This window comes from Procambarus clarkii, chromosome 49, assembly GCF_040958095.1.
Source record: "Procambarus clarkii isolate CNS0578487 chromosome 49, FALCON_Pclarkii_2.0, whole genome shotgun sequence".
In the NCBI taxonomy this organism is placed as follows: Eukaryota; Metazoa; Arthropoda; class Malacostraca; order Decapoda; family Cambaridae; genus Procambarus; species Procambarus clarkii.
This window is the reverse complement of record NC_091198.1, coordinates 21,943,125-21,970,194: the sequence shown is the minus strand read 5'-3', so window position 1 is coordinate 21,970,194 and position 27,070 is coordinate 21,943,125. Positions and strand designations below refer to the sequence as shown.

The window sequence follows — 27,070 nt, the reverse complement described above, 5'->3', positions numbered from 1 at the left end:
TTCGCAAACGGTTTCAAAATCCCTTGGTTAACTGGCTTGTGTACAGTATGGCTTGTATCCTCTATTCCAAGTTCCTCCCTTCTTCATTTTTTGACAACTTCTGCACTGATATGACACCCCCTCGCCCACTCACGGGCGAGGGGGTGTCATACCAGTGTTTGAGCAGGTATTAGTCCTGTACCTATGTTTGAATGGCTTGTCAGCGTTGTGGATGGACAGAGCATATAGTTTAGTTCATTTATTATGCACTCCATACCCATCTTGTGGGCGGTAGTGAAAAGGGTTACAGAGGCACATAATGGGCTCAGGGACTGAACCCCACAATTCATATAGCTAAGTAAGTTACAATTTTGATGAGCTAGTTACAAAATTCAGTATAAGACGTCACATCAACAATGGGCTCGAGACCGACCACAAGTACAGTTTCTAATTTAAGCAACTGACATATGTGGAGAGCTAGTGTCACAATTGATATGTTTATCCTGCACACTGCCCTCCATCCAATGGGCAGCGGTGGATAGGTTACAATCACTCAGATACTACCTACATTTAGCAAACTGGGGATATTTGGCCAAGATTTCTGGCAGCAGATCTTTTTGAATGAAATATTTATACATCTCTTGAACATCTGGTATAGAATTGTCTCTGAATTCACCTATGTTTTCGCACTCCATCACATAGTGACGGAAGGTGTGCGAATAATTTTGTTGACACAGTTTACATTTGGTCAGATCTACATCAGCAGATAATGAAAATTCCCAGAGATACTTGTAACCGAGTCTAAGCCGAGCAGTAGTAACATCTATAAAATAAACAGCCAAAGGTTTAATTCGTTTTGTCAGGAACAGAAAACCTCCTCCACCCCCCCTTTAGAACTACTGTATACAGAGGCATTATGTGGAAGGACGCGTGCCCAACCATTTCTGTCCCACAAAGGAATTAAACCCCCGGATCTTCGACTGAGCTCTGTGTTGATGCTGCACACGGTTGAAAGTAGGGCTGCACGTTAGCGTAGAAAAGAAGAAACGAACAGCCTTGTGTGGCGGTGCTCTAGGGGTCAATGTCCCCTGTAAGAAGACTGTTCTGGAGGTTGATGGAGGCGTTGAGGGGCTTGTCCTCCGGCGTGGAGAAGCCCATTTGGTTCTGGAAGCGGCGCAGGACGGCGAACACAGACACCGGACACGACGGGTACGTCTCCGCGCAGGTCTGGCCTGGCCCACTGTCCTGCCCGGCCATCTCCGCTGCTATGTAGTCCTCTAGTATTTTGTAGTTGCTGCCTTGCTTCGGACTGCCGGTAGAGAACGGAAAGAATTTTACTATCTGTATATATATATCTGAGGAGCTGGAGGAGCTATTCAACTTGTGACAAGCAGCCTTGTACCCTGCATGTAATCAATATTGTAATTTTTTTGTGTAATGACATTTTCAAATAAAGTTAGATAAATATACACACTTAACAAAAGAATAGGGGTGGTAGGAGAAGAAAATATCAAAGTGTTCAGTGAGGATCCACAAGGTCTTCTCTGAGTACTCTTTATTTTCTTCTCCGAGGCTATGGGTCCCTACACTTGCACCAGAGGTGGTACCCCTTCTAGGTAAAAAAAAAAAAAATATATATATATATATATATATATATATATATATATATATATATATATATATGTCGTACCTAGTAGCCAGGACGCACTACTTGGCCTAGAATGCAATTAAGCAAAACGGGCCATTTTGCTTAATAGGCAGAGTGATTTTCGTTATTTTCAAAAACTTGTTTCCAATTGGTTTATTTGAATTAAGATTATATTATATTAACAACATAAATTACTGACTTAGTTATGTCAGTTCAGGTTAGGTTATATTTGGTCATATTTCTACGTTAATTTTAACTCAAATTAAAAAAAAAATCCCTCATATATATAATGTAATGGAAAGTTTTATCATTTCATAAGAAAAGAAATGAGAAAAATATATACATTCAGGAAAATAGGCAAATCGGGTCGTGCATAGTTGGTTAAGTAGAGCATTCTGGCTTCTCTACGGTTATGTCGAAGACGTCATTAAAAGAAAGGTGAAACACCATGCAACCTCTGAAGAGTCAACTAACACAACACTTGTACCCCTAATTAGACTGTTTTACAGGAATTTTTTTCCAAAGGCTCATAAAACGGAGGAAAGTGTCCTGAAAGATATTATTAATAGGAACGTTATCCCCACATACACAAATCAGAAGATATAATTAACAATTTACTACAAAAACAAGAAGACCGCCAACCTACTCATGAAGAACTCCCCAGACACCAAACAGAACGCCTTGAAAGAGACCAACGTCGTCTATGCCTTCACATGCCCACTTGGGGACTGTCAGTCTCAAAGATCTTAGTATATAGGCAAGACAACAACGTCTCTCTCTAGGCGATTAACAATGCACAAGCTTCAGGACTCCATCAAGGAGGCTATAATCTCCTCACACAACCAGACCATCACCAGAGACATATTAACAAGCAACACTGAAATAATCCACAGGTATAACGACAATAGAAGACTGGACATCAGCGAGGCCCTACAAATCAAAAAGTCAAGACCAGCAATCAATAACCAGTTAATACACAATTACATTCTACCCACTCCAAGACCCCGAGCCAACACAGTGACAGGAGCAGCAAGAACATAAGCTGCTTAGGTTCATGCATGAAATAGCCTATTAATATCCATTATTTTTCATCCAACACCAGACTTGAGTCTGGTGTTGACAACGGCTTTAACAGGCCGAAACGTTCATCTCTCTTCCCATTTCTTTGTGGTTTTTCCGCATACAAATGATCAGTGTTTAGTGATCATCAATTGCATATATATATATATATATATATATATATATATATATATATATATATATATATATATATATATAATAATATATATAATCTATATCTATATAAATAAGAAGGGAAATGTTCGTTTGTGCATAACCACTAATCTCCGAAAGTTCTTCACCGATTGCTTTGAAATTTTCACACAACGTTCCATTCGCATCCTAGCAGATTTTTATATACATACTATATTGATGTCACGTCTGTGACGGTAAAAAAAAAAACATGCTTTTTCTGAAAAACTGCATTTTTATGTGTTTATCATGTGAGGGGAAATCTTCGAAACCTCTTTACCACTTGCTTTGAAATTTTGACACAACGTTGCATTCGAATAGGCGCGTATTTTAATATATATACTATATACATGCCTCACCTGTGACAGGTAAAAACATGCGTGTTTGAAAAACAGCGCCATCTGTTGCACATAATAGCAACATGCACGCTATACTAAATATGTCACGAATTCCATTTCAATGTTTCTGATTGCATTGATAAATTTTATTTTCATAGATTTCGATTTATTTTATTTTTTATTTAATTATTTTGTGTGAATTGTGTTGGAATTGAGCTGTGTTGTTGACCATACCGTTCATTTCGTAAGTATAGATGCTACACCTGTGACAGGTAAAACTATGCTTTTCTTGAAAAAAACAGCACCATCTGTTGCATGTAAGAGCAACACACATGCTATAATAATAAGTTACAATTCCATTTCAATGCTTCTGATGGCATTGATAAATTGAATTTTCATAGATTTTTATTTATTTTCATTTTGATTTAATTATTTTGTGTGAATTGCATTGGAATTGAGCTGTGTTGGTTACCATATGGTTCATTTCGTAGTATAGTTTATTTTTATATTTTTTTCATATTTTCATTTCATTTTTTAACTGTTTTTCTTATATTTCTGTGATGGGAACATCAGATCACTTGCTGTTCTCAATTTTCTGATGGGAACATCAGACCATTTGGGAAGGCATCGGACGAGGGGATGGAAGTGAGAGATGGTGGGGAGGACGAGGGGACAGGGGAGTTTGGGATAGTGGGGATGGAAGAATGGTGGGGAGGACATAGGGACAGGCGAGAGGAGCATGGTGGGAAGGAAGAGGAGATGGTGGAGTGGGGAATGGTGAGTAGGACGAGGGGACGGGGGAGTTGGGAATGGTTGGGAGGCCAAGGAAACGGGTGAGGGGGGAGTGGTGGGGAGGACTGGGGGACAGGGAAGGTTGCTGTGGCTCAGCAACGCATGAGCCACAGCAACGCTTGACCGGGTGCTGCTAGTATATAATAAAAAATTCAACAATACCTTGAACCCCAAGGATTCTAACATAGGCTGGCACTCAACGCGATCCCAGCATGTTTATAGAATTGATGAAACCTAGTCCGCGAAATTATAATGGTCCGTAAGGTTATAATGGCCCGCGAGGCTACCCGGCCCAGCCACAATACTCAGTAAACTTACGTGAACATAAGGTTGAAGATTTCTCCGAATATTGATGAGCTGGAGAACCTGTTGGTTTGCATCTCACAGATAAACCGGAGTACGCATGCGTGGCCGTCCACTCCCAGCGTGGCGATGTTGCTCTCTATCTGCTGGAAGAGGTCCAGTTGGTCCTCCTGGATACTCCTGCCAGGGGTCACACGGGGACTGAGTCAGTCAGTGTTACTCTCCTCATTCCCATAGTATATTATTATAGGCATTCACGAAGCAGTTGCGTGTTCACTTAAGAGATCTGTATGGCGTCTTGCCTCAGTAATGGCGGCTTATTTACATTATTTGAAAATATGAATTCAAATTATTTGAATTTGAATTTACTGACAGCTTACAAGCTTGATAGCGTTAAGAGGTCGTTCACACCATTACTAATCTTGGGCTGAGGACGAACTCCTAGCGCTTCTAGTTTGAAAATGAGGAAAGAAACATGAAAGATTTGGAATAACTTGCCTAGGCCAACTACTAGCCTTCCCCAGGATGGAACCCTCAACAGTCGCCTAGTTCCTAGGTGAACCTAGCTGTACTGCTACGTGAACAAGGGCATCAGGCTACAGAAAACGTGCCCAACAGCTACTCTACTGGGAACTGGTTGTAAACCAATACATAAATACTTACCTATGTGTACACATGTATAGAGTCGCCATAATACCTGCTGAAGCGAGAAGATTTTGAAGGAAAGAGAGCCGCGAGGTAATATATGACGCCTACAGTGATGAGGGAGATGGCCACGGTGTTGACGGACCCGTCGGCCTTCTGCCCGCGATACATCGGATGTGTATATGTGAAATAGATGCCCAGCGTCTGGTCTCCCACGTCCGCCATATCTTGAGGTTCAACACGCTGCTATCACTGGTCCTCGTCGCTACGCCGCCCCACACGTACATTGACCACGGAGAGGGAGAAAAGCAGCCTCTGTGTGGAAGAGAAAACATTGATATAATTCCAGACTCACCTTCCCGTTTTAGCCGGGCGGTTGAAGACATTGTAGAGGTTGATGTCGAGCCGGACCGCGAAGGACATCGCCAGAGCCAGGGTAAAGGCATCAATATTACGGTTGCCGAGGGGGACTGAGAGCGTGACGTAGGTGTACCACAATGGTCGCAGCGGCGTCACCACCGACTTGGAGTTGAGCAACACCTCGATCGCCATGACCAGTGTGTAGGGCTCAGGGCTTCTCTGTAAAGAGGCGAGACCCTGGCAACTGCCAGGGTCACTTTATACACTCTACTAAGGACCTTATTTGTACAGAGAAGCCCTGGCTTATTATAACACACTAAACTAAACCAAAACCAAGTTCCACAAAGTCTTTGAGCTTAAATATATATATATTGCCATGCATGAACCGTCTAACAGGACGGAGATATTATAGGTAAACCTGAGAATTCCAGGGACGCAAGATCGATCCCATTGTATAGCTTCAAATGAAGGTTGTGATCTGCAGTGAAACGTCCCGAAGTTTGTCAATAAAACAAAGGAAAGACAAAGGCAGGTCTCAGGTGATTAATCTCCAAGATGACTGATGCTCACAGTGACAAATGTATTTAAGACTTAAATACATTCCTATATCTTGTTTTTATGAAGTCTTAATAAAAACAATATACAGGAATGTATTTAAGACTTAATCAAAGTGAAATAGGAAATACAGGGATATACACAGAGGTGTACTTTGCTTCTCTGTGTATATGTAAAAATGATTTATAAAATTAAAATTATATACACCAAACTAAACAAGAATGTATTTGTAGACTATTAAGACCTAAGAACAGCAAAACAGGTCAGTAAAATCGTCCCAACACGCCCATTAGCCTTCCAATCAGGCCTCTATGCACTTATTATAAGATTTTATTAACAATCTGAGTAACTATGTTAACAGTTAACATTAGTAGTTGATATTTATTAGTAATCTGATTGACCGTACAGTAAGACTTTGCTCTTTATCTCTTTATTTTCTAGTTTGAACTTTTTATACAGTTTTAGTCTTATTAGTGTTGCTTGACTAAATTTACTTTCTTTATTGACTTATGCTTTAATAATATATATATATATATATATATATATATATATATATATATATATATATATATATATATATATATATATATATATATATACATATATATGTGGTACAGTGGTAGACACAAGCTCTACCACTGTACTATGAAACACCACAATAATTAGTTTCAGTGGTAGAGTTTCTGCTTCACGGTCATAGGGTCGGCGGTTCGAGCTTCCTAATGCCTAAGTGAACTCTAAATGGCCATCTCCACGAGAGTGTGGGTTGACAATTAATATATAATCAGAACAACTACAAACCTGACATGATAGGGCTGATCTCGCAGATCTTTAGAATACCGAAAAATATTTTATGACTCGCAAACCTTTGCTAATATAGAACAAATATAGACCAATATAACACATCAATATAAAACACTTTTGACAAAATATACTGTATCTGCCGCATGATAAGAGGTCGGTTTTCGGTCCACCAAAACAGAGTATATTGTATTTACGGGACCAAAATGTATAATACAGCATAGTTTTTTTTATCTTTCAAAAGGTCCTTCTCAAACAGGTGCGCCCAGTACCCCGGGGGAAATATGATATATGTACACAATTGTACTCCAACTTTGCGAAGAGACCTAATGTATGGCTAAACCCAGAGGTGATCATAAATATTGTTGGACTTATACATCATTTTTGTATAATAATACATCAATATTGTATTAGCCATAGTAATTACTAATTTTACTAATTCGTAGAATTATTCCAGTTAATGTTTCTATTGCAACGCAGTATTTTACCAAACCCTTCCTACAGTTCAAGTATGTTTATTGAGACAAGAAAGAAATACATCTCAAAGGGATTGAAATTGAAATTGAAATAAGTTTATTGAGGTAAAATACACACAAAGGGATGAGGTAGCTCAAGCTATTCTCACCCCGTTCAGTACATCGTGTTAATACATACATATACACACATCACAAACAATAAACATATTACCAAACATTCTGAGAGATAAACATCTACATTTCTTCTCAAAGGGATAGAGTAGCTTAGGCTATTTCTATCCCCTCTTCCTTCCTACAGTTTCCGTGACGCCGGGAGGTAGCCGTAAGTTAAAACATGAAATATCTCCACATTTAATTAAATCTAAACAGAGCGGGGTAGAAATAGCCTAAGCTACTCTATCCCTTTGAGATGTATTTCTTTCTTGTCTCAATAAACATAAATTCTGTTTATTTCTGTTTTTCCCGAAACGCTGCGCGTACTAGTGGCTTTATAAGAATGTAATTACTATGCTATGTATCCTCACAATCCCAATGCACCTTTATATATATATATATATATATATATATATATATATATATATATATATATATATATATATATATATATATATATATATATATGTCGTACCTAGTAGCCAGAACGCACTTCTCAGCCTACTATGCAAGGCCCGATTTGCCTAATAAGCCAAGTTTTCCTGAATTAATATATTTTCTCTAATTTTTTTCTTATGAAATGATAAAGCTACCCATTTCATTGTGTATGAGGTCAATTTTTTTTTATTGGAGTTAAGATTAACGTAGTTATATGACCGAACCTAACCAACCCTACCTAACCTAACCTAACTTATCTTTATAGGTTAGGTTAGGTTAGGTAGCCGAAAAAGTTAGGTTAGGGTAGGTTAGGTAGTCGAAAAACAATTAATTCGTGAAAACTTGGCTTATTAGGCAAATCGGGCCTTGCATAGTAGGCTGAGAAGTGCGTTCTGGCTACTAGGTACGACATATATATATATATATATATATATATATATATATATATATATATATATATATATATATATATATATTTATATATTATATATATATATATGCATATATTACCAAACAAAGGGAACCGGCACAAAGAGAACCACACTTATCCAGACCTAACGACCCTCAGAAGCGCCCTGATGGGGTCACCTTGCTACCTTGGAAGGATGGTAAGCAAGTGGTATGGGACTACACGTGCGCTGCCACACTGGCCAGTACCTACCTCCACTACAGCACACGTGAAAGCGGTGGTGCTGCTTCTTTCAGGGAATCGCAGAAAATTATTAAATACAGAGGTCTAGCACACTGCTACAGCTTTGTTCCGATCGGCTCGGAGACCCTCGGTTCGTGGGGAAAATGTGCATTGAAGTTCCTGAAGGAATTGGGGGACAAATTGATCAGCGCTACAAAAGACCAGAGAGCAAAAAGTTTCTTGTTCCAGCGCCTCAGTGTTGCGATTCAGAGGGGAAATGCCTGTTGCGTCTTGGGCACTAGTCCAACTTCAGAGGAATTCGAAGAAGTGTTTGACTTGCAACAATGATCGAACCCGTCTGTGACATTCATCAATGTTTCCCATTGTTGTGTTCTTCAAGAGATCCATAACCTTTAAGCACCTTTTTGCATTATTATTTTTGTATCAACCCATGTATATCTTGTAACCATCAAATATATATATATATATATATATATATATATATATATATATATATATATATATATATATATATATATATATATATATATGCATATATATATATATGCATATATATATATATATATATATATATATATATATATATATATATATATATATGCATATATATATATATATATATATATATATATATATATGCATATATATATATATATATATATATATATATATGCATATATATATATATATATATATATATATATATATATATATATATATGCATATATATATATATATATATATATATATATGCATATATATATATATATGCATATATATATATATATATATATATATATATATATATATATATATATATATATATATGCATATATATATATATATATATGCATATATATATATATATATATGCATATATATATATATATATATATATATGCATATATATATATATATATATATATATATATATATATATATATGCATATATATATATATATATATGCATATATATATATATATATGCATATATATATATATATATATATATATGCATATATATATATATATATATATATGCATATATATATATATATATATATATATATATATATGCATATATATATATATATATATATATATATATATATATATATATATATATATATATATATATATATATATAAACTTGAACTTGAATCTAAACAGTCCTTACTTTCCTTTGCTAAGGACAATCGTTTATTTAGTTGTTTTATTTATACAGCATATTACTGCTTAATGAACTCGTTTATTTAGGTGAATTAACAACTACAGTGGAAAATATTATAATGTTAAACAATTCTATATAATATTCCTTTCAAAATTTGTATGCAGTCTTAATAAGCTGACTTGCATTATGCAAAATTATATTGCACTTTAATACATTTATTTATGACATTAGTACTTGTCACTATTCCTTACTTTTCCAATTAATTGCGAGTAAGCAAAATAATTTACGCTCGAGATTACTTTAAGCATTCTGCGCATGCGTATCGCAGCCGGGGAGGGAGGAAGGAGACGCCATTCCTACTAGCGACGCCATATTAGCAGCGTGCAAGAGAGAGGCGCCATTGCAAGGAACCTGCTTAGTGTCATTTTATTTGCTCCTACCACCACGAGAGCGGTGCCACGTTATTTTGGAACATAACGGCAGTGTCCTGGAACTAATTAATTCTCCGGCCCGTAGTTGACGTCTTAGCAACAGCAGTTTCAAGACGGAGGCCTGAAATTGTTCCCTAGACCAACGGACACTTCGCCTGGCAACTATTAATTACCTTTTATTTAACACTGTGATCACATGTTAATATTTAGGCTAGTTGTCATTAGGCCATTTATTTACAACAAAAATCTAGTACGTTTACTTTCTAGCGTATTCCGTAATTTATATAGGAATATATTTCATTAATGTCTGTAGAAGAATTCTACAGTGTCAGATATATCGTTTAAATCATACAAGGAAGAATTCCGTATTATTAAATATATCTTTATATCATTTATGTAGAAGATTTGTACATTGTAATTGCCTTACAGCTCCCGAGTCCACGTCAGCCGAGGAGTTAGGCTACTCCACCTTCACGGCCAGCAACTTGCTCGAAGCAAGATGTCTGTGGAGCGTGGCAACTGATTTCACATCTCTTATTTTCACAGCTAAGCTGTTAATTGTTGTTTGTAGAGACATAATAACTTAGCTACCTTAACGATCTCCTAATTTATTTATTTATTTATTTATATACAAGAAGGTACATTGGGTTTGTGAGAATACATAGCATAGTATTTACAATCTTGTAAAGCCACTAGTACGCGCAGCGTTTCGGGCAGGTCCTGAATCTAACAGATAATTTTAAGTAGGTAAATTCTAGCAGAATTAATAAAATGATAACAGATACATTGAAAGAAAAAAATAAGATGAGAGAGATTAGTAAGTATATTAAAGCACATTGGTATATTAGTGATGAGATCATTACTACTAACCCATTGATTTGGTTATATATTTTACCAAATTACTGTAGTATCTTGAGGTACATTTGCCTCTAATTATTATTATATGATGTATTTAATTTTTATTTACATTTAGTTACTTCAGTGAAGAACCAGCACTGAAATCGTGCTTGGGATATATTAATCTTATGGCATGTAACCCCCCATTTTGGGTGAGTGAATTTGACTCATAATATATACAGTCCTTGTAATATTCAATGTATTATTAATTAAGAACATCCATAGGACACTAGTTCATGGAATTAATATCAAACCACTTGCTCTACCTAGTTTTCCATTTTTTCACAAAAAGTGCTGGTCCTTCGTAGCTATCGAAAATAGTATCAATTTAAATGATTTACATAAGTCAAGTTTTCCCACACAAATACCTAGAGGTAATCACAGCTATACCCAGAGGTAATCACAGCTATACCCAGAGGTAATCATCTTGTCTCTCTGTAAAAGTATCTTTACAGTATACTTTAGGTCTGAACTATTGTATACCTTTACAGTCTACTTTAGGTGTGAACTAAGGTATACCTTTACAGTATACTTTAGGTCTGAACTAAGGTATACTGTTACAGTATACTTTAAGTGTGAACTAAGGCGCAAGCGTAGTTAAAAGCTCTGTACCTCAGGGTACAGTCCGTGCACCACTGCTGTTCCTTATTCTCATATCAGATATAGACAAAAATACAAGTCACAGCTTCGTGTCATCCTTTGCAGATGATACAAAAATCAGCATGAAAATTACCTCTGCTGAAGACATGGAAAAAATACAAACAGATATTAACAAAGTTTTAGATGGGGCAGCAGAAAATTACACGATGTTTAACGGTGATAAATTCCAGGTACTCAGGTACAGCAAAAATGAGGAGCTGAAACATAATACAGGGTACAAAACACAATCGAATCTGCGTTTTGAAAGTAGGAAAGCTTCATGTCAAGGATTTGGGAATAATGATGTCTGACGACCTAACGTTTAAGGAGCATAACCAAGCAAATATTGCGCCAGCCAGAAAAATAATAGGATGGATTACGAGAACCTTCAAATCCAGGGATCCCATCACAATGGTTGTACTCTTCAAGTCACTTGTGTTGTCCCATCTCGAGTACTGCTCAGTACTCACTTCCCTCTTCAGAGCAGGAGAGATTGCTGAAATAGAGGGAATACAGAGAACATATACGGTACGCATAGACGAGATAAAGCACCTAAATTATTGGGATCGTCTCAAAGCTCTCCAAATGTACTCACTAGAAAGGAGACGAGAGAGAGAGATACCAAATAATATACACGTGGAAAATACTGGAGGGCCAGGTCCCAAATCTACACAGTAAAATAACAACGTACTGGAGTGAACGATATGGAAGAAAATGCAGAATAAAACCAGTGAAGAGCAGAGGTGCCATAGGCACAATCAGAAAACACTGTATAAACATCAGAGGTCCACGGCTGTTCAACGTCCTCCCAGCGAGCATAAGAAATATTGCCAGAACAACCGTGGACATCTTCAAAAGGAAATTAAATTGTTTCCTCCAAGAAGTGCCGGACCAACCAGGCTGTGGTGGGTATGTGGGCCTGCGGGCCGCTCCAAGCAACAGCCTGGTGGACCAAACTCTCACAAGTCAAGGCTGGCCTCGGGCCTGGCTTGGGGAGTAGAAGAACTCCCAGAACCCCATCAACCAGGTAAGGTAAACTTGCTGGTTGGTTAAGGAGGGTCCCGGCACTACAGTCGGGTTCCTTCTCAACTCATAATCGAGAATTCCAGGTTCGAATCCCGGTCGGGACGAAATGTTTGGGCGCGTTTCCTTTCACCTCATGCACCTGTGCTACACAGCTTGTTGTGGGGGAAGGAGCTTGATGTAAGCCTATCGTGTACTGTATATATATATATATATATATATATATATATATATATATATATATATATATATATATATATATATATATATATATAAATATAACTGAAAACTCACACCCCACCCCAGAAGTGACTCGAACCCATACTGCCAGGAGCAACGCAACTGGTATGTACAGGACGCCTTAATACAGGATTAAGGCGTCCTTAATCCTGTATTAAGGTAATGAACAATATATACTGTTCATTATTAGCTCTTGTGGTGGCATTATCCCTCTAGAGGTTGATATAGGCTTTAAGCCCAACACCAAAGTTCCAGTTACAGCCCCGCTCCTGTGCCAGGTAAGTTCACTTCGGGCTCACCATAGCCCGTGCTACTTGCCCCGCTCCTGTGCCAGGTAAGTCCACTACGGGCTCACCATAGCCCGTGCTACTTGCCCCGCTCCTGTGCCAGGTAAGTCCACTACGGGCTCACCATAGCCCGTGCTACTTGCCCCGCTCCTGTGCCAGGTAAGTCCACTACGGGCTCACCATAGCCCGTGCTACTTGCCCCGCTCCTGTGCCAGGTAAGTCCACTACGGGCTCACCATAGCCCGTGCTGTTTGGAACTTTTTGTTCCGAGTAGCTGAATCTAAAGCAATAACAACAACCAAAGTTCCGTCCTACTGGCCTTCAGATCTCACTAGAATACAGTACTGATGATAGTAATAGGAATTTACTTAACCAACTCAAGACTCGTGGAAAATGAATTCCCAAAATTGAAGAAAGGCCTCTTCACTGACCTAAAGATATCCTGCCGTTCCTCAACTGACCAATAACGAGTTAACAATAGAATAATTGTTAGGTAATTATTAATAATTAATCGCTAATATTAAAGAAGCCCCCAAGGCAGCATGCTAGGCCCTCTTAGGCCTAAGGGGGCCCTGACAGCTGAGTGGACAGCGCTCGTGATTCGTAGTCCTGAGGTTCCGGGTTCGATCCCCGGTGGAGGCGGAAACAGATAGGCAGAGTTTCTTTCACCCTGATGCAGTAAATAGGTACCTGGGAGTTAGACAGCTGCTACGGGCTGCATCCTGGGTGTGTGTGTAACAAAAAGGAGGCCTGGTCGAGGACCGGGCCGCGGGGACGTTAAGCCCCGAAATCATCTCAAGATAAGAAGAACCTCTTATGGATGATTCGTGAGTACAGAATCAAGGTGAGAGATGACAGCGTACATAGACACCCGCGCGTCTGAAGAACCGACGATGTTTCGGTCCATCCTGGACCATTATCAAGACGTTTCGGTCCAGGACGGACCGAAACATCGTCGGTCCTTCATTTCCATATGTGTGGGGTTGGATGTCGGTTCTTGAGCCACGTTATCGTCGTCTTATACTGGACGGAAGTAGGTAGGAAAACCGGGCATTTAACCACACACACACACACATATACAGAAGTAGGGGGACATATGACACGTTACCTTGGACAGAAGCAGACGGGGGAAGACGGAGACAGTTCACCGAGCCAGGATAGACAGGAGCAGCCTAGCGAGGCCAAGCGGTAGAATCTACTGACGCCGCCGCCGCCGCCATCCCACACACACACACCTCCCCCCCCCCCACTTGCATTTTCCATCCCTCCTCATCCCCCTCATACTTCCTTCTCCCCCCTCTCACTCCCTCCTTCACTCAGGCTTTCCCTTTTCCCCTTTAATAACATCTTTCAACATGTCTAGGTCCTCCCATTTTCTTGACACTCGTACCCCTTGCTCCTCCCATTTTGTAAACGCCGCCCACAATTCCAAAATTGGAACGAAACTTTCCGCCCTTCCCCAACAATAGCAAATCAGGAGCGAGACGACTGCTTTTTAGATCCCAGGGGGCTCACTAGTGGGTGGCTAGTGGTCCACCAATGCTGTAGATTTCACTAGTGGGTGGCTAGTGGTCCACCAATGGTGTAGTTTTCACTAGTGGGTGGCTAGTGGCCCACCCATTGTGTAGTTTTCACTAGTGGGTGGCTAGTGGCCCACCCATTGTGTAGTTTTCACTAGTGGGTGGCTAGTGGTCCACCCATGCTGTAGTTTTCACTAGTGGGTGGCTAGTGGTCCACCAATGCCGTAGTTTTCACTAGTGGGTGGCTAGTGGTCCACCAATGGTGCAGTTTTCACTAGTGGGTGGCTAGTGGTCCACCAATGGTGTAGTTTTCACTAGTGGGTGGCTAGTGGTCCACCAATGGTGCAGTTTTCACTAGTGGGTGGCTAGTGGTCCAACCAATGGTGTAGTTTTCACTAATGGGTGGTTGTGGACTACTTGACTTATCCACTAATTTGAAGGTTTATAAAAAAATTATGATTACAGACCCACAATAGATTACCCAATATGTCCCAATACTCCATCAGATTGTCGAAATCACCTCCAGTACCAGTACTAATACCAGTTTTAATATCAATACTAGCACCAGAACTAGCACCAGTACTATTACTAGTATTAGGTACCAGTATGTCTTCAAGAGATATCAATAACTTGGTTTTACTTTGCATATGGATAACTAGTAAACCATGAGGATTTTTATCATTTATAGCTAATTCTGATCTTACAACTTATTTTTATACAGTTTACAGTACAATACAGTTTTTTTATACATTATTTTATACAGTTTATGATTATTTGGGTGGGTAGGGATTGTGATATAATAGATATACACCGATATACACTAATTGGGGGATCCGTAGACGGGTCTAAGTCCTGAGAAATCTATGTACCCCTCGACGTTATTCTATAAACAATTCCAACTTAATCTATCCTAACCTAACAGGACCAACTTTACCTAAACGAACTTAATCCAACCTAGCTAAAAATCTAACGGTGCACGTTAGATCTTTATTGCCCTCATACGGGAGTGACTGGAGGTAAGCATAACGGTAAGATATTACGAACACGCGCAGAAAGTAGATGACACACAAAAATAGTTTTTTACCTATAGTGTACACATCATTAAGTCCTTGAGATAATGTTCCTTATCCCTCTCTAACCTCGGCTTTCCATTGTATAATGATGGGCTTCCTGTACCCTTTCTCCCCCTTCCTTAACGCTGTTTACATTGTGGAGCACACAGTGTCTGTTATTTACACAGTGGGGCAAACAGTATCTGTTATTTACACAGTGGGGCAAACAGTATTTGTTATTTACACAGTGAGGCAAGCAGTATCTGTTATTTACACAGTGAGGCAAGCAGTATCTGTTATTTACACAGTGGGGCAAACAGTATTTGTTATTTACATAGTGATGCAAGCAGTATCTGTTATTTACACAGTGGGGCAAACAGTATCTGTTATTTACACAGTGGGGCAAGCAGTATCTGTTATTTACACAGTGGGGCAAACAGTATCTGTTATTTACACAGTGGGGCAAGCAGTATCTGTTATTTACACAGTGGGGCAAACAGTATCTGTTATTTACACAGTGGGGCAAGCAGTATCTGTTTTTACACAGTGAGGCAAGCAGTATCTGTTATTTACACATTGGAGCAAACAGTATCTGTTATTTACACAGTGGGACAAACAGTATCTGTTATTTACAGTGAGGCAAACAGTATCTGTTATTTACACAGTGGGACAAACAGTATCTGTTATTTACACAGTGGGGCAAGCAGTATCTGTTATTTACACAGTGGGGCAAGTTATTTACTTGCTTACTTGGGGTTATTTACACAGTTGCTTCTTATAATAATACAAAAGGTGAAGGAAAGACCCAATATATGTATAAGTGTTTAAAACAAAAAATTCGGATGTAACCTTCACCATTTGTCAACGTGTTATTATACAGTGTTCCAGTACATTGTATACTGCACCTTGAGAAAGGATGCAGTGTTACATCCGAAAATGTGTTTTTTAATACACACATATATACCGGATCTTTACTTCACCTTCATTCAAACACTAGGATATTGTAATAATTTCTCAATAATAATAATATGTTATTAATAAGAATGTGCGTACAGAGAACACAAGAGGAAAGGAAAGCTGTAGGTTTAGGGGTTAGCACAACTATGAAGCCACTACTACGCAAAGTGTTTCGGGTTAAACTTAGAATAAATTAGATAAACATATTATTTATGGGTGTAATGGGGTAAACAGTATTAAAAGAGAAGGTAACATGTGAAAATGTTCAGAAAATATAACAAATAGCATACAGTATACAGGAACTAGGAGCAGTGGTTTCAAGCTCAACAAGCCACGGTGTAAGACTGAGAACAGGAGACTTTTTTTCACCCAGATGGTTATTGACCCATGGAACCGCCTACCCGCCGAAGCCGTTAATGCCAAAACTCTCTTAAGTTTTAAAATCTACCCCAAAGAACATCAAGGCAAAAAGGGGAGTTTCGGTAAGCCACCGGCTTCCTGTCCTCGTCGAGGACACTAGGGTTAGGGGCCGTCAGGTTAATTAGTATAAAGGTGTACTTAATGGTGACAGTCGCAAAATTGAAAGGTTGAATGGGATAAACACTTACAAATTAACAAGAAGTAGCATATGTGACTTGCTTAACCAATTTTAAACAAACTGCTATAATAAATAGATGGCAATGAAGAAAGGCATACATTTTTAGTATATAGAATTTAAGATAACGGTAAGACGCAAAACTATTTTACATTGATGGGGAAATGTGAGTGAAATTTAGTTACATGATTTTAACTAAATATTTCTTCGTTTCACTTTTAATCTGGTTGGGAGACGCACAGCTTTTAATTACATTTGAGAGGTCATTCCACAGATTGGGACCTTGGATTTGCGTAGCATTTCTGCTTTGCTTCTCGCTCTGGGAATATTAAAAATACATTTCTCTTGTGTGGTGCCCATGGGTTCTGTTACAGCCCTCTAGGAAGCGCTTAAGGTCAGATTTGGCATTGCAGTTCAGATGCCAGATTCACGAAAGCACTTATGCAAGCACTTACGAACGTGTACATCTTTCCTCAATCTTTGACGACTTTGGTTACATTTATTAAACAGTTTACAAGCACGAAAACTTTCCATTTAACTGTTGTTATTGTTATAAACAGCTCTCTCGTGCTTCGGAGCTCATTAACTGTTTAATTATTGGAAACAAAGCCGCCAAAGATTGAGAAAATCTTTGGCGGATTGATTGTGCTTTCGTGAATCAGAGTTTTAAAGATATCGAGTACACTTGAGAGTATGTGCAGTTATATTTTGAATACGACAATGGAAATTTAGTATATTGTCTGAGATCACCAAGAAGCTTCCCATCTACTCTGCTCATAATTTTGGTATTGTTAATTCTTGGGTTAAGTTGATTTTTTGATGTGTTATCAAGCAACACGTAGAACGTTTTATCGATGTTAAGGGTAAGTTTGTTGGCAAATGAACTTCATTTAGTTCAGTGGACGCTGTGTTATTTAAGTAGGTTAGCATGGGAGAAAATGAAGGTTGTGTCAGCAGGAAGTATAATAGGCTTTGTTGAGAGACATTTGGAAAACATTAATGTGTGAAATAGCCTAAGCTACTCTATCCCTTTTGGATGTATTTTTTTGTCTCAATAAACATACTTTAAATTGAACTTGAATTGATGTAACTGAGAAGCAGCGGACCAAGTCAGCTAATTCTCTTAAATGCAAGTACTTATAGTAAGTATTTAGTCTAAATAACAAGATATATTATGATGGATCACCAGAAAGTTGACAGCTGTTTTAAATATTGAAATTGGACAAATGGGAAAGTCTGTTTACTGACAACAAAAAACCTAATCTAACCTCTTCAAGCAGTTATAGGTCTAATACACGTAATTACAAATCAGTCCTCGTGGCGTTGTGGTAAAGCACTCACCAGGCGCTTTGGCCTAGGTTCGTATCCTGGCCGGGGAGGATTGACTGGGCGCCAATCCTTAACTGTAGCCTCTGTTCATCCAGCAGTGAATGGGTACCTGTTTAAACAATTTGACGGGTCGTATTCCGGGGAGAAATTAGGATAAAGGACTTGCCCGAAACGCTACGCCTGCTAGTGGCTGTACAAGAATGTAAGAACTCTTGTATATATAAATAAGAATATTAAAGTTTGGTTTCAAGCTTTATTTTATATATTTTTATATTTATTATATTCATAGTACAAAAAATTAACTTTTGGGGGGACCATCACTACATATTGGTACTTTCGACCAAATGGCTACTGAAAGTACCATTATTTCAGGAGATGGGTTGGCCAGGGGTACCAACCACCCTTAGGAACGCCAATGTTTATTGATAGCGTGGCTGGAGTACCATTGTAAGACTGCAAGTGCTGAAGAGGAGTGACCTCTGGCTCCGTGGAGCAAACAGCATGTCTTGCTTACTACCCCCTGCTTGTTTAGGTGTGGCTTACTGCCCCACCTGCTTGTTTAGGTTATCTTGAGATGATTTCGGGGCTTTAGTGTCCCCGCGGCCCGGTCCTCGACCAGGCCTCCAACCCCAGGAAGCAGCCCGTGACAGCTGACTAACACCCAGGTACCTATTTTACTGCTAGGTAACTTCTCGCCGGCGCCCGGGATTGAACCCGGGACCACAGGACCACAAGTCCAGCGTGCTGTCCGCTCGGCCGTGGCTAACTGCCACCTGCTTGTTTTGGTGGGAGTGAGACACCAAAAGCAACTTGTGGATATTTATTTTAAATATCTAAAACTGAATTAGCGCCTCAGATTTTATGCTTTGAATTTTGTGCATTTGCTAACTCATGATTTGCTTGAGGATACACGTCCCTGTTTGCTCTGGCCTCCGCCTGTCTCTTGCCACTAATCTTGTTTAAGCTTCTGTTCGGCTGTGTCTTCCAACAACAGTTATTCCCAAAATAATAAATATTTTCATTTAAGGAAATCTCGGAATGTTGCTTGATTGAATCAAGCAACATTCTATATATCTGTAAAGATAGATATAGGGAGATACATCCCTCGTAGTTACCTGGCGGTTACTTTGCGTTGATTCCTGGGGGTTAAGGTTCCCGCTGCTCGGTCTCTGACCAGGCTTCTTGGTTGATGGTGTGGTCAACCAGGCTGTTGGACGCGGTGTCTTGCTGCCTGGCGTATGAGAACACAGCCTGGTATAAAAGTTATCCTAAATGTGGATAGACATACAAAAGCAAATAAATCGACCAGTTAAGCAGATCTGTGGACAAATACCCAAACTGAGAGCAGAGCAGAAGAGAGAGAGAGAGAGAGAGAGAGAGAGAGAGAGAGAGAGAGAGAGAGAGACAGAGAGAGAGAGAGGCAGAGAGAGAGAGAGAGAGAGAGAGAGAGAGAGAGAGAGAGAGTGAGAGAGAGAGAGAGAGAGTGAGAGAGAGAGAGAGAGAGTGAGAGAGAGAGAGAGAGAGAGAGAGAGAGAGAGAGAGAGAGAGAGAGAGAGAGAGAGAGAGAGAGAGAGTGAGAGAGAGAGAGAGAGAGTCTTTGGTATATGCACAAATTGAGGTTTTATTGTTAGGTACAAAATAGAACACCCAAAACCGTAGGCATGCCGTATTTGATTTGATTGTTGCCGCCGAAGGCGGCTAGTTTATTGTGCACCCCATACTCATCCTGTGAGCGGTAGCGCAAAAGCATTACAGAGGGCACAAAAGGTCTTTATCAGACCTCATCTTAGATTATTACATAAACAATTTCTTCAATCCTTCACACCTTATAGATACAATGTCAGCTAGTTACAGAGAAAGTGCTATTACAAGAGCTACATCTTTACAGTAAGTCATCATACATTAATGGTAGGTCTTATCGTTAATACATAATAGTTTGGCCAAGGGGGATATTACAGAGGCATGCCGTAAAGTCCCCACTACTGGTTTCTCGCTCGGGTGCGATGACAACATTATTCACTCATCTATCGAAATCTTACGGCGTCTGCTCGTGGGGATCTAAGACTCGGAACTACCTCCAGACACACAATCTTACGGCGTCTGCTCGTGGGGATCTGAGACTCGGAACTACCTCCAGACACACAATCTTACGGCGTCTGCTCGTGGGGATCTAAGACCCGGAACTACCTCCAGACACACAATCTTACGGCGTCTGCTCGTGGGGATCTAAGACCCGGAACTACCTCCAGACACACAATCTTACGGCGTCTGCTCGTGGGGATCTAAGACCCGGAACTACCTCCAGACACACAATCTTACGGCGTCTGCTCGTGGGGATCTAAGACCCGGAACTACCTCCAGACACACAATCTTACGGCGTCTGCTCGTGGGGATCTAAGACTCGGAACTCCTCCAGACACACAATCAACACATATCGGAAATTAAAACAATAACAAACTCCAACCTTATCTTGAGGTTATCTTGAGATGATTTCGGGGCTTTAGTGTCCCCGCGGTCCGGTCCTCGACCAGGCCTCCACCCCCAGAAAGCAGCCCGTGACTAACACCCAGGTACCTATTTTACTGCTAGGTAACAGGGGCATAGGGTGAAAGAAACTCTGCCCATTGTTTCTCGCCGGCGCCCGGGATCGAACCCGGGACCACAGGATCACAAGTCCAGCGTGCTGTCCACTCGACCGACCGGCTCAATGAACCTTAGGCATATGGTAAATATAAAACACTACACACACATGCAGGCGATGAGTCACAATAACGTGGCTGAAGTAGATTGACCAGACCACACTCGAGAAGGTGAAGGGACGACGACGTTTCAGTCCGTCCTGGACCATTCTCAAGTCGATTGTGAGAATGGTCCATTCCACAATCGACTTGAGAATGGTCCAGGACGAACCGAAACGTCGTCGTCCCTTCACCTTCTAGTGTGTGGCTTGGTCAAACTACACACACATTCTTGAGTGTACTCATCATCTATAAATGGATCAATGGTCCAAACAAGCAAAACAAAGCATCGTGCTAAACGGAAATGAATCTGAGGGAGTACCGCAAGGGTCCATTTTGGGGCCCACCTTTTTTGTCATATTATGTACCACACCAAGTATGCAGCTGGCACTTAGATTTAGGGTAAAGTGGGAAGTGAAAATGATATTGAGGTCTTACAAAGAGTTCTACATGAACACCATTCATGCTCAGGAGACTGGTAAATGCATTTTAATATCGAAAATGCAAGACTTTGCATGTGGGGCATAACAATCCACGTCACAACTATCAAGTTAAGAGCATTACCTTGCAGCAGATTGAGGAAGAAAAGGATCTTGGAGTCAAAATCCACCATTTACTGAAAGTTGCACAACAGGTACGAGCAGCAGTAAAAAAAAAAGTTAACCAAACCCCAGGAATGTTCAAGCGTTCCTTTGACTTTAAGACAAAGGAGGTACAGTGATTCAACTGTATAAGTCTCTGGTGCGACCCACTTGGATTACTGTATGCAAGTATGGAGACCTCAACTTCAAAAGGATATAGCTGCTCTGGAGAAAGTGCAACACCGGGCAACAAAAGTAATTCCAGAGCTAAGTCATCTCTCATATCAGGAACGGATGAGGGCCACAGGGCTAACAACACTACACACCAAACATGGCAGGGCGGATCTCATCGAAACCTTTAGAGTGCTGAACAATTTTGAGGATGTTGATCCAGACGACTTCTTCTTTTTCACTCACGGGGTTATAAACCCATGGAACCGCCTACACGCCGAAGCCGTAAATGCCAAAACTCTGCTGAACTATAAAATCCGACTTGAAAAAATCACTAGAACAAAAGGGGGGATGGGGGACCTTCGACAAGCCGCCGGCTTTCTGTTCTCGTCGAGGCCACTAACGTGTTAGTGGCTCACTTAAAGAACAATGGTAAGAATGGCCCCAAACGCTTCTTAAAGAGCTCTGTACCGTGGTCAGTGTGCGAATAGTACCAGTGTACGAATCTGTATAGAATTTTCTTAATATATACGCTGGGTTCTAAGCTAATTGAAACGACAAGATACCCTAGAGCCGCCAGTTTCCTCTTTCAGCGCCTTAGTGTGGCGATCCAGAGAGGAAATGTTCACTGCATCCATGGTTCCTGCCCGCCATCTGAGGAGCTGGAGGAGCTCTACAACTTGTGACAAGTAGTCTTGTACCCTGCATGTAACCAATGTTGTAACCCTTTTTGTGTAATGAATAATGAAATTTTAAATAAAATAAAATTACATTGAAATTATATATATATATATATATATATATATATATATATATATATATATATATATATATATATATATATATATATATATATATATATATATATATATATAATATATATATATATATATATAATATATATATATATATATTAATGCACACTTCATGGTACTAATCAATTAGTGCCCTAAAATGTGATAATTAACCACAAGCGTTAATTGTGACATTGTCACAAACACTGGACTTAAACCCTGTGGTAATATTAATGTATAAATAAATAAAATTATTAAACCTGTGGATAGATTATACCCGTAGGAGGATAGATGGCTCGTAGCTGTGGGAGGATACATCATACATGTGGGGTGGATAGTTTATTCTGCTACTAGTATTTCCTGTAAACGTTAAGAGCTATTGGCCTAGTTTCTTGCAGGTCTGAGTACAGTCCCCGACTGCTCCAGTGGTTGGACACCATTCCTTTCCTCCGTCCTATCCTAAATCCTTATCCTCATATCCTTTCTAAGTGTTATATTTAGTCGAAATGGTTTGGCTTACCAGTTGCTACACACACATATCACAATAGCGTGATATATCAAATGAATAAATCCACAAGGGCCGTGATAAGGGTTCGAACCTTCGCACGGGATGTTCCCATTTGCGGCATAGTTGACTAAGGCGCAGCTGGGAACATCCTGTGCGGAGATTCGAATCCTCATCACGGCCCTTGTGGATTTGTTTACCAGTTACTCCTTATTCCTTTTAGCTCAAACAATTCGTTCTTTTTTTTTTACTTCAAAATTAGAGATACATAATCATGAATCATTCCAGTCTATTTATCTTGCTACCGAAAGCATATCTCTCAAGGTTCAGTAGCGTTCAAACTCTATTCATAATTCGTTAACACCTAGACAAGGCTTTTTTTTAATCTAGTCATTAGACACCCTTATTAAATGGAGTTTGTGTCAGCTGGAGTGATTAGCCGTGTTCTCACCCGGAGCCTCATACACGCCATTACAGAATTTAAGGAAAATGGGAGTTTCTCGTGACGTCATGACAACACGTAAATATTTACACATCTCATTTATTTTAAACCTCTAACAAACACTTTGTCTCCTGCTAATTTTACCTTCACATATTGCGAGTCTCTTATTAATTTTTTGTTTGCAATTCAGTTTCTGGCAGCCTGATACATTTTGTCTGGTACTTTGTCAGTCTTTCAGCCTTTGTGTCTTGTATAGTCTGAGAGTCTTTGACACACTATCACCTGACCATTTTTTTGCAAATTATAATTAATAATAAACCCTTACTTTATCATTTACTTTTGAAGTATTAGACGGGTAGATTAAAAAAAACTATGGAAGCCATTTAATGCTGCTGACGGCTGTTTACAGCGTTGTGGTTCGAACACAAGTCGTCAGTGAAGCACTTGTTCCGGAAGTGTTTGAACGTCAACAGTTGCAAGTCGTGTGTCAGCCCGTCCTCCAAACAAAGATCCAAAAGTGATTCCATGCACCCGCCAAACCCCCTGTTTATGAATGAAAAGCGGTTTACACACGACTCACAACTGCTGAAGTTCGAACATATCCGGAACAAGTGCTTCACTGACGAATTTTGTTCGAATCGCAACGCTATAAATGCTTCACCCACGTACTACAAATACAAATAATCGCCAACAGAACCTAAACACCTAACCTAACCTATCCTATGCCTATATATGCACAATATGCTAATATATTATAATATTAATTTATACTTGAGAAAATTCCCGTTTTGAATGAACAGCATGTTAAAATTTATGAATGCGTCTGTGGGGTCGACCGCTGGATGGAATGGACTTGAGTCGAGGACGGGTTGCGGTAGTACAGTCGGGTTCGTTCTCGACTCACAATCGAGAATTCCGGGTTCGAGTCCTGGGCGGGACAGAAATGGTTGGGCGCATATCTTCTCATCAATGCACCTGTTCACCTAGCAGTAAGTAGGTACTCGGCAGTTAGTCAGCATGTTGCGGGGGGTTGTAACCTGGCCAGGGGTCAGCAAATCAACCCTGGTGTTGAGGGGACCTGTATATAAGCCTAACGTGCATGAATACAATCTGGCTGCCTGTCCCCCGAACACAATAAACTGTAATTATTATTAAATAAACCGCCCCTGTACCATAAAGCCACTGGGAACCGTCCCCGCGCGGGTAGATATATGTAAACACGCCGAGAGCAGGCTACACATGCAACATTACTACACGAATATCCACGAGCAAATCTCCGGACAAAAATCAAATAGACGTAAACATGGGCGGAGGCGATATGACATCAATGGCGTGAATGGTAGACTCGCCACAAACACAACTCAACAATGAGGCTCGCTTGCCGGCCGCCACACCCCATGTCTTCCTCTGTATATACACAAGTTCTTATATACCCAGCCATGCGTACACTTACAAGCTGTTTTTTTATTTTTTATTTTATATATACAAGAGTTCTTACATTCTTGTAAAGCCACTAGCACCCGTAGCGTTTGGGCAAGTCCTTAATCCTATGTTCCCTGGAATACGACCCGCCAAATCCTTTAACAACCAGGTACCGATTTTACTGTTGGGTAAACTGAGGCTACAGTTAAGGATTGGCGCCCAGTCAATCCTCCCCGGCCAGGATACGAACCCAGGACAAAGCGCTCGCGGAACGCCAGGCGAGTGTCTTAACCACTACACCACGTGTAATGAGATCCCAGCTGGTAGTCCCAGGCCCAAGTTGGTAGTCCCAGACCCCAGCTGGTAGTCCCAGACCCCAGCTGGTAGTCCCAGACCCCAGCTGGTAGTCCCAGACCCCAGTTGGTAGTCCCAGACACCAGCTGGTAGTCCCAGACACCAGCTGGTAGTCCCAGGCCCCAGCTGGTAGTCCCAGTCCTCAGCTGGTAGCCCCAGGCCCCAGCTGGTAACCCCAGGCCCCAGCTGGTAGTCCCAGACACCAGCTGGTAGTCCCAGACACCAGCTGGTAGTCCCAGACACCAGCTGGTAGTCCCAGACCCCAGCTGGTAGTCCTAGGCCCCAGCTGGTAGTCCCAGGCCCCAGCTGGTAGTCCCAGACCCCAGCTGGTAGCCCCAGGCCCCAGCTAGTAGCCCCAGGCCCCAGCTGGTAGTCCCAGGCACCAGCTGGTAGTCCCAGACCCCAGCTGGTAGTCCCAGGCCCCAGCTGGTAGTCCCAGGCACCAGCTGGTAGTCCCTGACCCCAGCTGGTAGTCCCAGACCCCAGCTGGTAGTCCCAGACCCCAGCTGGTAGCCCCAGACCCCAGCTTGTAGTCCCAGACCCCAGCTGGTAGTCCCAGGCACCAGCTGGTAGTCCCAGACCCCAGCTGGTAGCTTCAGGCCCCAGCTGGTAGTCCCAGACCCCAGCTGGTAGTCCCAGACCCCAGCTGGTAGCCCCAGACCCCAGCTGGTAGCCCCAGGCACCAGCTGGTAGTCCCAGACCCCAGCTGGTAGTCCCAGACCCCAGCTGGTAGTCCCAGACCCCAGCTGGTAGTCCCAGACCCCAGCTGGTAGCCCCAGACTCCAGCTTGTAGTCCCAGACCCCAGCTGGTAGTCCCAGACCCCAGCTGGTAGTCCCAGGCCCCAGCTGGTAGTCCCAGACCCCAGCTGGTAGTCCCAGGCCCCAGCTGGTAGTCCCAGACCCCAGCTGGTAGCCCCAGACCCCAGCTGATAGCCCCAGACCCCAGCTGGTAGCCCCAGGCACCAGCTGGTAGTCCCAGGCCCCAGCTGGTAGTCCCAGGCCCCAGCTGGTAGTCCCAGACCCCAGCTGGTAGCCCCAGACCCCAGCTGGTAGTCCCAGACCCCAGCTTGTAGCCCCAGACCCCAGCTGGTAGTCCCAGACCCCAGTTGGTAGTCCCAGGCCCCAGCTGGTAGTCCCAGGCCCCAGCTGGTAGTCCTAGGCCCCAGCTGGTAGTCCCAGACCCCAGCTTGTAGCCCCAGACCCCAGCTGGTAGTCCCAGACCCCAGTTGGTAGTCCCAGGCCCCAGCTGGTAGTCCCAGGCCCCAGCTGGTAGTCCCAGGCACCAGCTGGTAGTCCCAGACCCCAGCTGGTAGTCCCAGGCCCCAGCTGGTAGTCCCAGGCCCCAGCTGGTAGTCCCAGGCACCAGCTGGTAGTCCCAGACCCCAGCTGGTAGTCCCAGATCCCAGCTGGTAGCCCCAAATAAAGCAAGACTGGGTGATGCAGACACTTCAATACACTCAACAATACAGAAGGTAGCAAGGCTAATAAATAATTCCCGCCAGTTCACATTTGAACGGGAACAAAAGAGTTC

At 41.3% G+C, this 27,070-nt stretch overlaps 1 protein-coding gene across 3 annotated transcripts; it reads right to left on the bottom strand.

Annotated features, from left to right (window-relative positions):
* Window positions 1-225: 225 nt before the first annotated feature.
* LOC123763415 (uncharacterized) lies at window positions 226-14,293 on the bottom strand. 3 transcript variants are annotated; one of them, XM_045750572.2, is made up of 4 exons: window positions 14,188-14,293; window positions 5,009-5,271; window positions 4,327-4,491; window positions 226-1,288 (listed from the first exon to the last, which is right to left on the bottom strand). In XM_045750572.2, the coding sequence occupies exons 2-4, from the start codon at window positions 5,179-5,181 to the stop codon at window positions 1,051-1,053; spliced, it is 576 nt and encodes a 191-aa protein (XP_045606528.2). In that variant the 5' UTR covers window positions 5,182-5,271; window positions 14,188-14,293; the 3' UTR covers window positions 226-1,050. The 3 variants fall into 3 exon arrangements, with proteins under 3 accessions (XP_045606528.2, XP_069159236.1, XP_045606527.2); XM_069303135.1 differs by lacking the exon at window positions 5,009-5,271 and adding an exon at window positions 5,312-5,535 and having other exon boundaries at window positions 14,188-14,270; XM_045750571.2 differs by lacking the exon at window positions 5,009-5,271 and adding an exon at window positions 5,312-5,560 and having other exon boundaries at window positions 14,188-14,269.
* Window positions 14,294-27,070: the final 12,777 nt, after the last annotated feature.